The sequence below is a fragment of the Miniopterus schreibersii genome, assembly GCF_964146895.1.
Source record: "Miniopterus schreibersii genome assembly, chromosome: 1".
NCBI classification, from domain to species: Eukaryota; Metazoa; Chordata; class Mammalia; order Chiroptera; family Miniopteridae; genus Miniopterus; species Miniopterus schreibersii.
This window is the reverse complement of record NC_138101.1, coordinates 145,221,784-145,238,158: the sequence shown is the minus strand read 5'-3', so window position 1 is coordinate 145,238,158 and position 16,375 is coordinate 145,221,784. Positions and strand designations below refer to the sequence as shown.

Genomic DNA, 16,375 nt, shown 5'->3' with positions numbered 1-16,375 from the left:
TTTGTTTGTTTTTTTACTGTTGACACTATTACAGATGTCTCTCCTCCCCCCCTTTGCCTATCTCCAGCCTACTCCCCCATGATCTTTTTAATGTATTACTGATTTCTGTTTGCTAATGTTTTGTCGAGGATTTTTGCATCTGTGTTCCTCAGGGATATTGGCCTATACTTTTTTTTTTTTAATGTATCTTTATTGATTTCAGAGAGAGGAAGGAGAGGGAGAGAGAGATAGAAACATCAATGATGAGAGAGTCATTGATCAGCTGCCTCCCACATGTCTCTCACTGGGGATTGAGCCCGCAACTTGGGCATGTGCCCTGACCGGGAATTGAACGACGATCTCCTGGATCATAGGTCGATCCTCAACCCCCAAGCCATACTGGGCAGGCAGTAATTTTTTTTTTTTTTTGTAATGTCTTTGTTTGTTTTTGGAATCAGAGTAATGCTGGTCTCATAAAATAAGCTTGGGAGCCTTCCCTTCTCTTGAATTTTTTGGAATAGTTTGAGATGAATAGGTGTTGATTCCTTATTGAATGATTGGTAAAAATCACCTTTGAAGCCATTCAGTCTAGGACTTTTGTTTGTTGGGAGCTTTTTGATTACTGATTCAATTTTGTTGGTAGTAATCAGTCTGTTCAGATTTTCTGTTTGTTCTTGATTTAGTCTTGGAAGATTGTGTGTATCTAAGAATTTACCCATTTCTTCCAGATTGTACAATTTGATGGCATATACTATTTTTTTTAATTCTAATTTTTTTTTACTGTAATCATGAACCTAAATCAACCCTGTGTCCTTAGTATTTTCTTATAATCCTTGTGTTTCTGTGGTGTCAGATGTCACTTTTCCTCTTACGTTTCTCATTTTATTTATTTGTGTCCTTTCTCTTTTTTTCTTGATGAGTCTGGTTAAAGGTTTATCAGTTTTGTTTATCTTTTCAAAGAACCAGTTCTTGGTTTCATTGATCTTTTATATTTATAAAACTGTTTATATTCTCATTATTTCCTTCCGTCTACTCACATTGGCCTTTGTTTGTTGTTCTTTTTTCTAGTTCCTTAAACTGTAAGCTTAGATGGTTATATGAGATTTTTCTTGTTTCTTGAGATAGCCCTGTATTGCTATGAATTTTTCTCTTAGTACTACTTTCTCTGTGTCCTATAGATTTTTGGGCCATTGTGTTTTCATTTTCATTTGTCTCAAGGTATCTTTTAATTTCTTCCTTGATCTTATTGTTAACCCACTCATTGTTTAGTAGCATGTTATTTAGTTTTCATGTGTTTGTGTGTTTTTCAGTTTTCTAGTAATTGATTTCTAGTTTCATACCATTTTGGTTAGAGAAGATGCTTGATATGATTTCAATCTTCTTAAATTTATTCAGACTTGTTTTGTGGCCTAACATGTAGCCTATCTTGGAAAATGTTCCATGTGCACTTAAAAATAATGTATATTCTGCTGCATTGGGGTGAAATGCTTTGAAAATATCAATTAAATCCATCTGGTCTAGTGTGTCATTTAAAGCTGCTGTTTCCTTGTTGATTTTCTCCCTGGAAGATCTACCCATTGATGTCAGTTGGGTGTCAAAGTTCCCTACTAAGACTTTGTATTAGTATTACTGTCAATATCTCCCTTTATGTCTATCAGTATTTGCTTTATATATTTAAGTGGTCCTGTGTTGGGAGCATAAATGTTTACAAGGCTTATATCTTCTTGTTGGATTGATCCCTTTTTCATCATGTAATATCCGTCTTTATCTTTTGTTACAGACTTTGTTTTAAAGTCTGTAAGTCTGTCTTGTCTGATATAAGTATTGCTTCCCCAGCTTTTTTGTGGTTTCCATTTGCATGACATAATCTTTTTCCATCTCTTTCAGTCTGTGTCTTTGTATCTAAAGTGGATCTCTTGTAGAAAACCTATGTATGGGCCTTATTTTCTTATCTATTCAGCCATCCTATGTCTTTGGAGCATTTAATCCATTTACATTTAAAGTGATTATTGAGCCCTGGCCAGGTGGCTCAGTTGGTTGGAGTGTTGTCTTATACACCAAAAGTTTGTGGGTTTGATTCCCAGTCAGGGCACGTACCTAGGTTGCGGGTTCTTGCGGCCTGGCTGGAGCGTGTATGGGAGGCAACTGATTGATATTTTCTCTCTCTCTCTGTCCTCCCCCCTCTCCTCCCTTCTTCTCTCTCAAAATCAAAAAAACATATTTTTGGGTGAGGATTAAAAATATAAAGTGATTATTGAGAGGTATGTAGTTACTGCTATTTTATTCATATTTATGTTCCTCTTTTTTTCCACTTCTTCTTCTTAAGGAAATCCCTTTAATGTTTCTTGTAATACTGGTTTGGTGGTGGTGAACTCCTTTAGTTTTTTCTTGTCTGGGAAACTATCTTTCCTTCAATTCTGAGTAGTAGCCTTGTTGGGTGGAGTAATTTTTGCTTTTCATCACTTTGAAAATTTTGTGCCAATCTCTTCTTACCTGCAAAGTTTCTTTTGAGAAATCAGCTGACAGTCTAATGGGAGCGTCCTCGTATGTAACTAACTGATTTTCTCTTCCTTTAAATTCTTTCTTTTTTGTTTTCTAAATATGTTTTTATTGATTTTAGAGAGAGAGGAAGGGAGAGGGATAGAGAGGTAGAAACATCGATGAGAGAGAAACATCGATCGTCTGCCTCCTGCGCACTCCCCACCAGGAATGAGCCCATAACCCGGGTATGTGCCCTGACAGGGAATCGAACCAGAGCGCTCTTGGTTCATGAGTTGACACTCAACCACTGAGCCACACAGGCTGGGCATCTCTTTGTCTTTAATCTTTGTCATTTTAATTATGTGTCTTCGTGTGGGCCTCTTTGGGTTCATCTTGTTTGGAACTCTCTGCACTTCTTGGACTTATATGTCTATTTTCTTCTTCAGGTTATGCAAGTTTTCAGTCATTGTTTTTTCAAATAAATTTTTAATTTTTTGCTTGCTCTCTTCTTCTGGTACCCCTGTGGTGCTTGATGTTGTTCTAGAGGCCCCTTATCCTATCATTGTTTTAAAATTCTTCTTTTTGTTTCGTGTTCCAGTGGGGTGTTTTCCTCTACCTTGTCTTCCTGGTTGCGATTTCGTTCCTCTGCCTCATCTAATCTGCTGTTGATTCCCTCTAATGTATTCTTTATTTCTCACTGGCTCTTTTTTATGTTTTCTATGTCTTTGTTGAAGTTTTCACTGAATTCCTTTATTCTTCCCCCATGTTCATTGAGCTTCTTTATAACCAGTGTTTTGAACTCTGTATTTGGTAGATTGCCTGTTTTGTTTAGTTCTTTTTCTGGAGTTTTGTCTTGTTCTTTCGTTTAGGACATGTTTCTTTGTCTCCTCATTTTGACTGACTCCCTATGTTTGTTTCTATGTATTAGGTAGATCTGCTATGTCTCGTGGTCTTGGCAGAGTGGCCTTATGTAGTTGACTTCATGTGGGGCTCAGTGGTGCTGTATCCTTTGTCACCTGATCCATGTGCTCCATGGGTGTCCCTTGTGGGTTGTGTGTTGTAGGTTTGCTTCATTGCTATTGGTATGTCTGTAGGTGGGGTTCACCCTCAGGCTAACTGATATGAGGGTTGGCTGTGACTACAGTGGATGAGCTGTTTTATGGGGAATGAACCCTTGGAGCAGGAGTCACTTTAGTGTAGCTCTGGTGCCAGCCAAGTCTGTCCTTGGGGTGTGTCATTTTTGGAGTTTTTTGGGTAGTGCTGTGGTGTGGTCTGAAGCTGGCCACTGGGTTTCTTGGTTCTGGTGCCTTTTGGGAAGGGATCTGGTGCAGACCAAGGCCAGCTGCCACTTATACTGGGCTTGGGAAGCATGGTAGGAACTACAAAGTGATCTGTGATTGGTTGCCACTTTTGTTGGGTTTAGAGGCACTTGGGAGAGGCTATGCCGCAAACTGAGGCCTGCTGCCATTTGTGCTGGGCTTGGGACCTCTGGTGTGCACCAGAATGTGAGCTGATGGCAGTCACCACTTGTGATGGGCTCGTGGCTGCTAAGTTGCAGCTATGTTCCAAACCAATACTAACCAGTGCTTATGCCAGGCTTGGGGCCACCTGATGCAAGTTTACTGGCTACTGCTTGTGCTGTGGAAGGGGGAGGTGCTTAACAAGAGTTACAGGGCATGCTGAGGCCAGCTGTTTCTTGTTTAGTGTTTGTGGACCTTTGAGAAATTTTAATTTATTTAATTATTTTTCTTTATTTTATTTTTTTAAATAATCCTCACCTGAGGATATATTTTCCATTGTTTTTCAGAGAGAATAGAATGGGGGTATACAGAAACATCGATGTGAGAGAAACACAACAACTGGTTGCCTGCCACATGTGCCCTGACCTGGGGCAGTGAGAGTACCTGCAACCCAGGCTCCTGCCCTTGACCGGAATCAAACCTGGGAGTCTTTGGTGTGAAGGCCGACACACTAACCACTGAACCACACCGGCCAGGGCGATATTTAACACTTTTATCATTCTTGATATACCTATTAATATTGGGGATGACAAATCAAATTATAGATGACTATATGAATGGCTCTTAAACTCTGTATAGGTGAGACCAGTTTTTGACTGGTTGGATACTATGGATTTAGGTCTGTACTTAATCTAGACTTAAAAGTTGACTCATATTGAGTGTAGTCATGACAGTTCTCTATCGGTCTTCATCCAGAGCTCTGAGGTTTTTTCCCCCACTTAGTTCCGTTATTCTGACTAGACCTATAGGGAGCCACAGCACTGTAGATTATTAGGGGCCATATATTTAGAGGCTAGATCTAGGCAGTCTTTAGAAACTTAGCTTGTTGATAATGCTGATTAGCCCTGAAATTTTACTCTGACTGAAATTCTAAGTACTACATTAAAATATTATGTAAAAAAATCCCATCAGTCTTTAGTTTGATGATGTTTAAAAGATACTCATAATGGGGGGGCAACTTCTTAATGGATATGGTATGAGGTTTCCTTTTTTTAAAAAGAAAAAAATCTTTATTGATTTCAGAGAGAGGAAAGGAGAGGGAGAGAGAGAGATAGAAACATCAATGATGAGAGAGTCATTGATCGGCTGCCTCCTACACGCCCTCGACTGGGGATCGAGCCTGCAACCCGGGCATGTGCCGTGATCGGGAATTGAACCCCAATCCCCTGGATCCTATGTCGACGCTCAACCGCTGAGCCATGCCTGGCCGGGCAGGCTCAGATTTATGACTATTTTTATCATCTGAAAGGGTAAACAGTAACACTAGACATTGAAATACCTGAAGTTGTGGAATATATATATAATTTTTGGCAACCTATCTTAATTCCTCATTCTCTTTTTTTGTTTTTTATTTATTGATTGATTTTGGAGAGAGAAAGAGAGAGAGAGAGAGAAAGAGAAACATCAATCTCTTGTTCCATTCATTTATGCATTCATTGGTTGATTCTTGTATGTGCCCTGATGGGGATCAAACCCGCAACTTTGGAGTATGGGACAACGCCCTAACCAGCTGAGCTACCCGCCAGGGCCATTATTCTCTTAAAAAGCATAGGAAGTGAATGTCTTATCAGCTATGTCTAGAGTTTTATAGCATTTATGTTCAGCAAAATAACACACTGAATATGTTCTTACATAAAAACATATTAAGCTTTGGGTTATTTTTTTTTTAATGCAGGTATTATTTTCATAAAATAAAAATGCTATTTTAGGTGTATAGTTTGATGACTTTTGGGCATTGTATACAAATATATTACCATAACCACCATCAAAGTATAGTTTCCTCACCCTAAAAAGTTTCTTCATTGTCCTTTGCAGTAGGTTTCTCCCTCGCGCCCCCCCCATCTCCTCTTTCACCCTACGCAACCACTCATCTACCTTCTGTCATTGTAATTTTCTTTTTTTGAGAATTTCATATGATTGGAATCATAAAGCATGCATGGTCATTTGTGTTTGAGGTTTTTTTAAAAAATTAATTTAAAAAGTTAAATTTATTGCAAAACATTGGTTTATAACATTATATAATAGCAGGTGTACAACTTTATAATATGACATCTGTCTACTCTATTGTGTTCTTACCACCAGAAATCTAACCTCCTTCTGTCACCATGTATTTGACCTCCTTAAGTTCTTTAGCTTAGCATATTTTTGAGATTCATACTGTTACATGTATTAGTATTCCCACCAGCAATGTATGAGAAATGCAGTTGCTCCATATCCTTACCAACAGCATGTTGTCTTTTTAACTTCAGCCATCTTTGTTGGTATGTAGTAGTAGTATGTGTTGACTAATGATATTCTAAATTTTGGATTTTAACACCTGCTTTATGAATGCTAGAATATTTTGACATAGCAGGAAGTGAAATAAGTATATACAGGGTGTGGCAAAAATAGGTTTATAGTTATTTGTATGGTAAAGTACAGTAATAAATAATAATACAAGAATAAACTCTGTTTCAAGTATTCACAACTGTAAACCTCCTTTTTCCCCACCCTGTATTCCTACTTTGTGAGAACTGAAGTGGGCTTTGTAGGCATATGTTCAAGTGATTCCTGTGTAATTGTGGGCCCATCATATATATGGCATGATTTTAGTAGCTTAGAGATGTACAGTTAAATTTAAGTATCTTCCTACCCTTAAAAATGTAAGTTAATACTTTTAGGTTTTTCTTTTGATTATGCTTATTTATGTCATTGATTCATAAGAAAAGCATTAAACAGAGTGACTTTTATTGATGAAAGGAGTGGTGATTATGAGCTTTGTATTTTTGAGAATATGTTCCTAGAGTTCTTTAGTGTTTAAATAATTGATTTAGAAGTTTTAGATAGGCATAAAGAATTAAAATGGCAATAAATAAGGACCTATCAATAATAATCTTAAGTACTTTAAGGGAGAGATGACAGCAATACAGTCATAGTCAAAGACTTGAACACCCCACTGACTTCACTGGATAGATCTTCCAGACAAAAAGTCAACACGGAAACAGTGACTCTAAATGGCACATTAGATCAGATGGATTTAATTGACATTTACAGAACATTTCACCCCCAAGCTGCAGAATATACATTCCTCTCAAGTACACATGGGACATTCTCAAAGATAGACCACATGTTAGGACACAAAACAATTCTCTACAAGTTCAAAAAGATTGAAATAATATCAAGCATCTCAGATCACAATGGCATGAAATTAGAAATTACAATAAAAGCACTCAAAAACATTCAAACACATGGAGGCTAAATAGCATGTTATTAAACAATGAATGGGTTACCAGTAAGATCAAGAAAGAAATAAAAAACTTCCTGGAAACAAATGAAAATGAACACACAACAACCCCAAATCTGTGAGACACGGCGAAAGCAGTCCTGAGAGGGAAGTTCATAGCACTACAGGCCTACTTCAAAAAGCAAGAAAAATTTTTAATCAGCTATCTAACCCTACAACTTAAAGAATTAGAAAGCTCCCCTGTGAAGCTATCTGGACCACGGCTTTTGTTTGCTGGGAGTTTTTTTTATTACTGCTTCAGTTTCATCAGTTGTTATTGCCTGTTCAGGTTTTCTAATTCTTCCTGATTCAGTTTTACATGATCTCACTCATGTGTGGAATCTAATAAACGAAATAGACTGAGGAACAAAATAGATCCAGAGATATAGAAGCATGGAACAGACTGATGAATCTCAGTGGGAAGGTGGGGATGGGGGAGTGGGTGGGGAGAGATTAATCAAAGAACTTACATGCATGTATGCATAACCCAGGGACACAGACAATAGTGTGGTGAAGACCTTGGGGGGGGGGGCGCGGATGTAGGGTGGAGGGGATCTATGGGGAAATAAAAAGTGGGGACATCTGTAATATTTTCAACAATAAATTAAAAAATAATTTAGATGAATTCAGGGATTAGATATAAAAGAAGTATGATTAAGAACAAATGAAGATTTGTCTCTTTTTCTTCTTCCTTAGGACATTTTCATTCCATCTCCAAGTTTGGAAGAACGATCAAATGATGGAAAGAAAGGTGAAGATTTGCGTAGTTCTTCTCTGACTGTTGAGAGTTCTAAAACTTCAGAGACGGAACCAAAGAATTCTGCTGAGGATCTTGGGCTGTCTTTGACCGGGGATTCTTGTAAGTTGGTGCTTTCTACAAGTGAGTATAGTCAGTCCCCAAAGGTGGAGAGCTTGAGTTCTCACAGGATTGATGAAGATGGAGAAAACACACAGATTGAGGATACTGAACCCGTGTCTTCAGTTCTCAATTCTAAACTTATTCCTGCTGAAAATGGTAGTATCCTGATGAATCCAACACAAGATGGCCAAGTAGAAGTGAATCAGAATGCTGATGAAACAAAGGGGGATGACATAGAAACTAGAGACGACATTAGTATTTTAGCTGCTGGTTGCAAAGGCAGAGAAGAGGCTGTAGCAGAAGACGTTTGTATTGATCTCACTTGTGATTCAGGGAGTCAGGCAGTTCCTTCTCCAGCTACTCGATCTGAGGCACTCTCTAGTATGTTAGATCAGGAAGAAGCTATGGAAATTAAAGAACATCATCCAGAGGAGGGGTCTTCAGGGTCTGAAGTGGAAGAAATTCCTGAGACTCCTTGTGAAAGTCAAGCAGAGGAGCTGAAAGAAGAAAATATGGAGAGTGTCCCGTTACACCTTTGTCTGACTGAAACTCAGTCCCAGGGGTTGTGTCTTTCAAAGGAAATCTCAAAACATGAATGTCAGGAAGCTATGGAAGTTGAAACCAGTGTGATTAGTATTGATTCCCCCCAGAAGCTTCCAGCCCTTGACCAAGAATTGGAACATAAGGATCAAGAAGCATGGGAAGAAGCTACTTCAGAGGACTCGAGTGTTGTCATTGTAGATGTGAAGGAACCATCTCCCAGAGTTGATGTTTCTTCTGAACCTTTAGAGGGAGTGGAGAAATGCTCAGATTCCCAGTTGTGGGAGGATGATGCTTCAGAAGTAGAACCATGTGCTGAGAATAGAGCTGATACCCAGGAAGAAAAGAGTGCCGAATATGAAGGAGATCTGAAATCAGTGACTGCAGAAAAGGAACCTGTACAGGCTGACTCTCCACAGCCTCCCGTGACTTCAGTGAGAGCAGATGATGCTCCAAAACCTGAGGAGATGCAGCAGACCAAACCCCATGAGAAAACAGAAAACTCATTAACGGAAGACTCAAAAATGGCTAATACAAAGAAGCTGGGCTCAGGTGTAGAGGCTCAGCAGCTGGAGAAGGCCTCATCCCACACCTCACAAAGCTTCTGTGAAAGCTCTAGTGGTGAGTGTGACTGTAAATTGTTCTGTGTCTCCAACCAGATTACAATTTGGAATGGAAGGTAGGAGAGAACTGCGTGCTTATGTCAGGCCTGAAAATTAACTTGGATATATGTTTATGAACTAATAATAATTGGGAAGTTAAAAAATTTGAGTTGTATATTCTTTTGTAGCTGTAATTATTTATGGACTCAGAGATCATTTGATGTTTATCAACTTTATAACTTAGGAGTAATCAACATGATTTTTATTAATATGTAGGAATTATACCAATCGTATTTTCTACTAAGGTCCCAATCTTGCTTCAAGTTTATGTATATATGTATTTTAATTTATTATTGAAAGTATTACAAATGTCCCCCTTTTTCCACATTGATCCCCTCCATCCTGCCCCTGCCCCTCCAGGCCTAAACTACATTATTGTCTGTGTCCATGGGTTATGCATATATGCATAAAAGTTCATAGGTTAATGTCTCCCCGCCCACCCACCCCTGCCTTCCCTCTGAGATTCATCAGTCTGTTCCAGGCTTCGATGTCTCTGGATCTGTTTTGTTCATCAGTTTATTTTGTTCTTTAGATTCCATGTATGAATAAGATTATGTGATACTTGTCTTTCTCTGACTGGTTTATTTCCCTTAGCATAATACTCTCCAGGTCCACCTTGCTGTCTTAAAGGATAAGGGATACTTCTTTTTTACAGCTGCATAGTATTACATGGTGTAAATATCCAAGAAGATGCTTGATATGATTTAAATCTTTTTGAACTTGTAGAGACTTGTTTTGTGTCCTAACATGTGGTCTGTCTTTGAGAACGTCCCATGTGCACTTGAGAGGAATGTATATTCTGCAGCTTGGGGGTGAAATGTTCTGTAAATGTCAGTTAAATCCATCTGATCTAGTGTGTCAGAGTCTTTGTTTCCTTGTTAATTTTTTGGTCTGGAAGATCTATCCAGTGAAGTCAGTGAGGTGTTAAAAGTCCCCTACTATGAGTGTATTGCAGTCGATCTTTCCCTTAAAGTCCTCCAGAAGTTTTTTTCAGCCTCTGTGAATTTTTTGTTCTGAGGTGGATCTCTTGTAGGCAGCATTTTTTGGGTCTTGTTTTCTTATCCATTCAGCTACCCGATGTCCTTTTTTTTTTTTTTTTTAAATATATCTTTATTGATTTCAGAGAGAGGAAAGGAGAGGGATAGAGAGAGACAGAAACATCAATAATGAGAGAGTCATGGATCGAGCCTGCAACCAGGGCATGTGCCTTGACCGGGAATCGAACCCTGATTGCCTGAATCCCAGGTCGACGCTCAACCGCTGAGCCATGCCTGGCCGGGCTACCCTATGTCTTTTGATTGGAGCATTTAATCCATTTATATTTAAGGTTATTATTGATAGGTCCTTATCTATTGCCATTTTATTTCTTTATGTCTTTGTTTCTCTTTCTCTCTATTTCAACTTCTTATTATAGCATTGTTAATTTGGTGGTGATAAATCCTTTTTTTAATCTGGAAGCTCTTTATTTCACCATCTATTTTGAATGATAGCCTTGCTGGATAGAGTAGTCTTGGTTTCACATACTTGCTTTTCACTACATTGAATACTTCATGCCATTCCCTTATGGCCTGTAGGATTTCTGATGAGAAATCAGCTGACAGCCTTATGGGAGCTCCTTTGTAGGTAACGGATTGCTTTTCTCTTGCTGCCTTTAAGATTCTCTCTTTGTTTTGAATTTTTGGCATTTTAATTATGATGTGTCTAGGTGTGGCCCTCTTTGGGTTCTTCTTGTTTGGGACTCTCTGTGCCTCCTGAACTTGTGTGTCTTTTTCTTTGACCAAGTTAGGGAAGTTTTCTGCCATTATTTCTTCAAACAGGTTTTCTAACCCTACCTTATGTTCGACCTCTTCTGGTCCTCCTGTGATGTGAATATCATTACATTTCATGTTGTCCCACAGCTCCCTTAGACTGTCCTATTTTTTAATTGTTTTTTCTTCCTGGATCTCTGACTGAGTGATTTTTTCCTACCCTGTCTTTTAGTTCACTGATATTATCCTCAGCTTCTCCTAATCTGATGTTTATACCTTCCAGTGTATTTTTTTATTTTTACTATATTCTTATTTTCCTTCATATTTTCCATATCTTTTCTCATGCCGTTGACCATCCTTATGATCAGTATTTTGAACTCTATATCTGATAGATTGCTTTTCTCCATTTCATTTAGCTCTTCTTCTGGAGAATTCTCTTGTTCTTTCATTTGGGGCTTATTTTTTTGTCTCCCCATTTTGGCTGCCTGTTTGGATTTGTTTCTGTGTATTAGGTACATCTGCCAGGACTCCCAGTCTTTTGGATAGTCTCTGGTGCAGACCAATGTCAGACTCTGTGACTGGCCCTGAGTACCTTTTTTGATGCTTTCCCCACTCCACAGCTTGTGGCTCCCTCTGCTGGGGCTGGGTGTGTATGGAAAGGACCAAGATGTGTACCATGGTCTGCTTTTCCAAGCCCTGGGTCCAGAAGCAAATCAGGCAAAAACTCAGAGCACCCAGAGGCTGATTGTTATTCAGTCTCTTAATGAGCCTCAGGCTGTAGAAACTCCACAAGATGGGGTGGCTGATAATTGTTATTCAGTCTCTTAATGAGCCTCAGGCTGTAGAATCTCCGCAGGATGGGGTGAGAGGTTTTCAATGGGTGGGGCAGTTGCTTCTACCCCCAGGCCAAAGCTGTTTGGATCGTAAATGTCTGCCTGAGAAAGATTTCTTCTGCTGTATGGGGAAATGACTCTGCACAGGAATCTAGATGGCTGCCCGCTGAGCTCTCTCCCCAGAGCCAGCACCTCTAGATTCTCCTGTCACAGCTCTAGTCCACTCTGCCCTCCCTCTGCTGGAGCCCCAGGTGAGTGGCTGCACACGGAACTTTGTGCGTTGGCCCTTTAAAAGGGTGCCTGCATTACCAGCTGCCTCTCCCTGGCATACAGAAACCCCACTGCTTTCACAGCCAGATGTTATGCAGGCACCTTTCTCATTCTGGTGCTCTGGGCTGGGGAGCCCAGCTTTGGGTTTAGACCCCAGAGTTCTCAGTGTAAGCCTCCCCACAGCTGAGATATCCCTCCGGACCTTCAGCTGCTGCCTATGGGAGCCCAGCCAGGCATCTCCCGCCTCCGCACTTTCTACCAGTCTCTATGCAGTCTCTGCTCTACATCCTTGGTTATGAGGGTGCTCTCCAGCTCATCTTAGTTGCAGTTGATTATTCAGGATGGTTTTTCTTTGTTTTAGTTGTAATTCAGCTTTGTCCTTGGAGAGTGTCATTGTAGCTTCCACTCAATCTGCTGCCATCAAATTTTTATATTTTGACAGTTGCCTTGAAGTACAGGATCTTTTTTGATTATTCTACACAGTAAAATCATATTCAGAACTCTGTTAATGAGTATGCTGTTATTGGTTGTTTTCTCTTTATGGGCATTAAGTAAAGTTTCTAAATTTGGCTCAACATATATACATCTTAAACTTAAAACTGGAAAAGATATTAGTTTGTGCCTTTTATGAAGTCCAGAATGAGAATATAGATTTCTTTCTGAAATTCTTGTAGAATATTATGCATGACATTGGCTGAAAAGAATCCATATTTTCTAAATGCCTAGAGTTAGTGTAATTTAAAAACAAAAGAAACTTCAAAAATAAAAAAGTAAAAACAAAACACAAACTTAAGAAAACAGGCTTCTAGGGTTATGGAAATGAGAAACAGTGTTTGGACAACATCATAGCTATTAGTATGAGTGATTATACCTGGTATTTCTGGAACAGCCCCACTTTATACCTCTTGTCTGTGTGTGATTGTTAGTAGTACTTTTTTCCCCCCTCTCAAAATTACTCCTATTCATTAATTTTTTTAGTGTTTTTTTTTTTATCCTCACCCGAAGATATTTTTTCAGTTGCTTTTCAGAGAGAGTGGAAAGGGGGCGGGGGGGGGGGGAGAGAGAGAGAGAGAGAGAGAGAGAGAGAGGGAGGGGGAGGGAGGGAGGGAGAGGGAGGGAGAAAGAGAAAGATCGATTGGATAGACACACATCAGTTGGCTGCCTCCCACATTCACCTGGATGGGGCCTGGGATTTAGAGCCTGCAAATGAGGTACGTGCCCTTGGCCAGAATCGAACCCGGGACCCTTCAACAAGAACTGATGCTCTAACCACTGAGCAAAACCAGGCAGAGCTCATTAAGTTTTATATTTGGGACTTCCCCTACCCCCTCCAGAACAGAAATGTTAAAGCTGAAATGGAGGTTAGGGGTCATTGGATTCAGTCTCATCTTCATAAAGTCACGTGGCTAACAAATGATTGAGGTGGGACTAGAGCCTAAGTTGTCTGATTCTCAATGCTATGCTTCTCCTGTGAAACTGTATAATATAGTTTCTCTGATTCTGATGAGCTATGGTAAAGAACTATCTGAATGACCTAATATTTTGTATTATTGAAAATTCTTGTAATTTCATTACATCTAAATACTGTTATTGACCTACCTAGGCTAAGAAAGTTTCAGGGCCTGTAGATTGTTTCAATTTGGTTACTTAGGAGTACTCTAATTATCTTAGCAATTGTATGCGAAAGAAACTTCTAAAACATTGGGCTATTCTATTATGTTAATTGTATTCTTCATGAATTCTTGTTTACACTATTAATGGGCAGAGCCAGCTCACTTTTATAATAGACATTGCCATAGTAAAACTTATTTTACTAATATTTGTCTAGATTATTGAAAATACTAGTAAGTTATATTCTGTTTAAGAGTTTAGTTCCTGAGCAAACAACTAAAAGCAGTGAAGACGGGTTGGTTGGATTATTCGAAGATTAAATCATTCAGAAGAACGTTGCTAGAACAAAAAATATTATTTTGTGTTTAAAATATAGTTGCCTAATTGCTAAACCTCAGGAGAGACTAATTTAAATGAAAGTAACCTAAGAAGTTAATGGTTCTGGAAAGACAGAATGAAAGAAGTACAAGTTGGTTGAGTCCCTGGTTTGTTCATTAGATTTCTGTATGTTAAAGTTAGAAGGGTACTGTTGCTGTTGTTTTTGTTAAAAGCTTTAATGATTGGGAAAAAAAAGATTCATGCTTAATTGTGGAAAATGTTATATAGGAAAGGGGAGAGAGGGAGTGGCTGGAGTTGGGGGGGCAGAGGGAGTAGGGGGAGAATCACTCTAAATACCTCTATTTATAGGTAACTTGTCACTGTGAATATTTGGAGACCTTTTCAGACATGTTTTCTGAAGACCTACTTCTGAAATTTGAACAAGCAAATTTAGGAAGAGGATACGTGGAAGCCCAACCTTATTCAGTGTAGAATAAATTTATGGTGGTTTGATGATGTGAAAAATAATAACAGGTTTAATAAGTCTTTAATTAAATTCATTAATGGTAGTATATAATATTAATAATGATCAGTGAAGCTACTAGATATGACTTATGCTTTACCTCTAACATTTGTTGGCTTACTTTATGGAATATCACCCTAATTAGCCGTTAATGTCAGAGGCAGACTCTTAGGGTAGACTGCTTATGCATGGTGTCACCCAATATAGAAATTTTTATATATTTAATTAGATGGCTTTAAATTAGTTGAAAGAAGTGACCAGGTCTTCTCTTGAGAAAGGTTAGAAGTAAGAGAGACCTTACTGACATTAAAGGTTTTAAATTTTGCTTTCGACTAATGAATCTCTGACGGCTTTAGTAATAAGGACACACTCCCCACTCATATGGTTTGACAATGGATATTAAGTTTCCTTTCGTTCATTCATGTTTTTCTTAATAGGTTGATATGCTGGCATACATTAGGGTAAACCATGGTAATCTGGGAAATAAAGAAGGTACTTGATAATTTAAGTAATGTAGGCGTGGTAAATCTTAGAAAAAGAATTGAATATGTTGAAAATTCCAGTAAATTCCTGTGAAGAGAGCAGTGCAGTGCAGGTGACTGTTCCAGTAATGAAAAATTCTTTGGAATGTATGATGCTTTGTGAGATGTTTTTGTTTTTTAGTTTCTATATTTCTTCTAAATTTTTCTTTATTAACCTAAAGGACTTGCTTTTTAAGGAGTTGCCAGAGAATGGGTGCTTATCTATTGACCCATTTCTTTTTTTTCTATAACTGTGGTGGAATTCTTTGTCATTTAGATATGATGTTGCAATTCTTCACTCAAACTCTCTACAGTTCTTTAGTTGGGTATATACTTTTCATCCTTTATTTCTAAAGTCCCTTTCATTTACTCTTTCATGCCTTCAGGTTACTAATTCCTTTTCTCTTATGGGTAGATGTAAGAGATGTTTTTGTTGTTGTTTTGTGATTTTGAAGAAAAAACCAGTTTCAAAGTGCTTGATATTAAAGGTAATAAAGGATGGGAGTGGAGTGGGAAAAGATGAAAGGAAATGTGGTATAAGAAAAATGTATTTGGTCTTTATCAGGTTCCTGCACAGAGCTCCTAAAACCCTTGCAGGTTTTGAAGTGAAACTAATACCTTTTGTTATTCAGAACAAACCCTTTTCGTCACACCTTGGTTTGTGCTAATGAATGATCTAGAGTAGATCCCTATATAGCCTCAATCAATATGGGGCTGTTCATTGGAAAGATCAAATGATTATTAGAGAATTGTATCTTTCAGCCTTACACATTGACTCCTGGGAGGGGAGGGGCTCAAATTCAATCTCTATAAAAACTCTTGAACAAGATTTGATAAGCTACGTAGTTGGTAAATTATACTGGGTGGTATCTTACCCCAGTTCCATGGGGACAGAATCTCCTGCTGTCAAAACTCTCTGGACCTCACCCTGTGTGCTGCTTTATCTGGCTATTAATCTATGTCTTTATAACCTGGTAAAGGTAAGTAAATGTTTCTCTGGGTACCCTAAGTAGCACTGTCGAATTAATTGAACCTAGTGAGGAGTTTATGGGAATCTATAAGGTATAGTTGGTCACAATGTATAGCGCAGGCAACAACTTGGACTTGGTACTGGCATCTGAAGTGGGGCAGTCTTGTGGGACTGAGCCTTTACTTGGGGGATCTGATGCTGTCTCGAGGTAGAGAGTATCAGAATTGAGTTCAATTTGTAGGACAGCCAGTCAGTGCCCTGAGAATTGGAGAATTGCA

The 16,375-nt window shown here is 38.7% G+C and overlaps 1 protein-coding gene across 4 annotated transcripts in view; it reads left to right on the top strand.

The window, feature by feature from the left end:
- The window catches only part of TP53BP1 (tumor protein p53 binding protein 1), a 78,064-nt gene that overhangs the window by 23,960 nt on the left and 37,729 nt on the right, over window positions 1-16,375 (top strand). For all 4 annotated transcript variants that reach the window (XM_081154066.1, XM_081154065.1, XM_081154067.1 and 1 more), the window contains exon 12: window positions 7,939-9,262. In XM_081154066.1, the coding sequence (XP_081010192.1) occupies window positions 7,939-9,262 (1,324 nt within the window). The remainder of the gene's footprint in view (window positions 1-7,938; window positions 9,263-16,375) is intronic.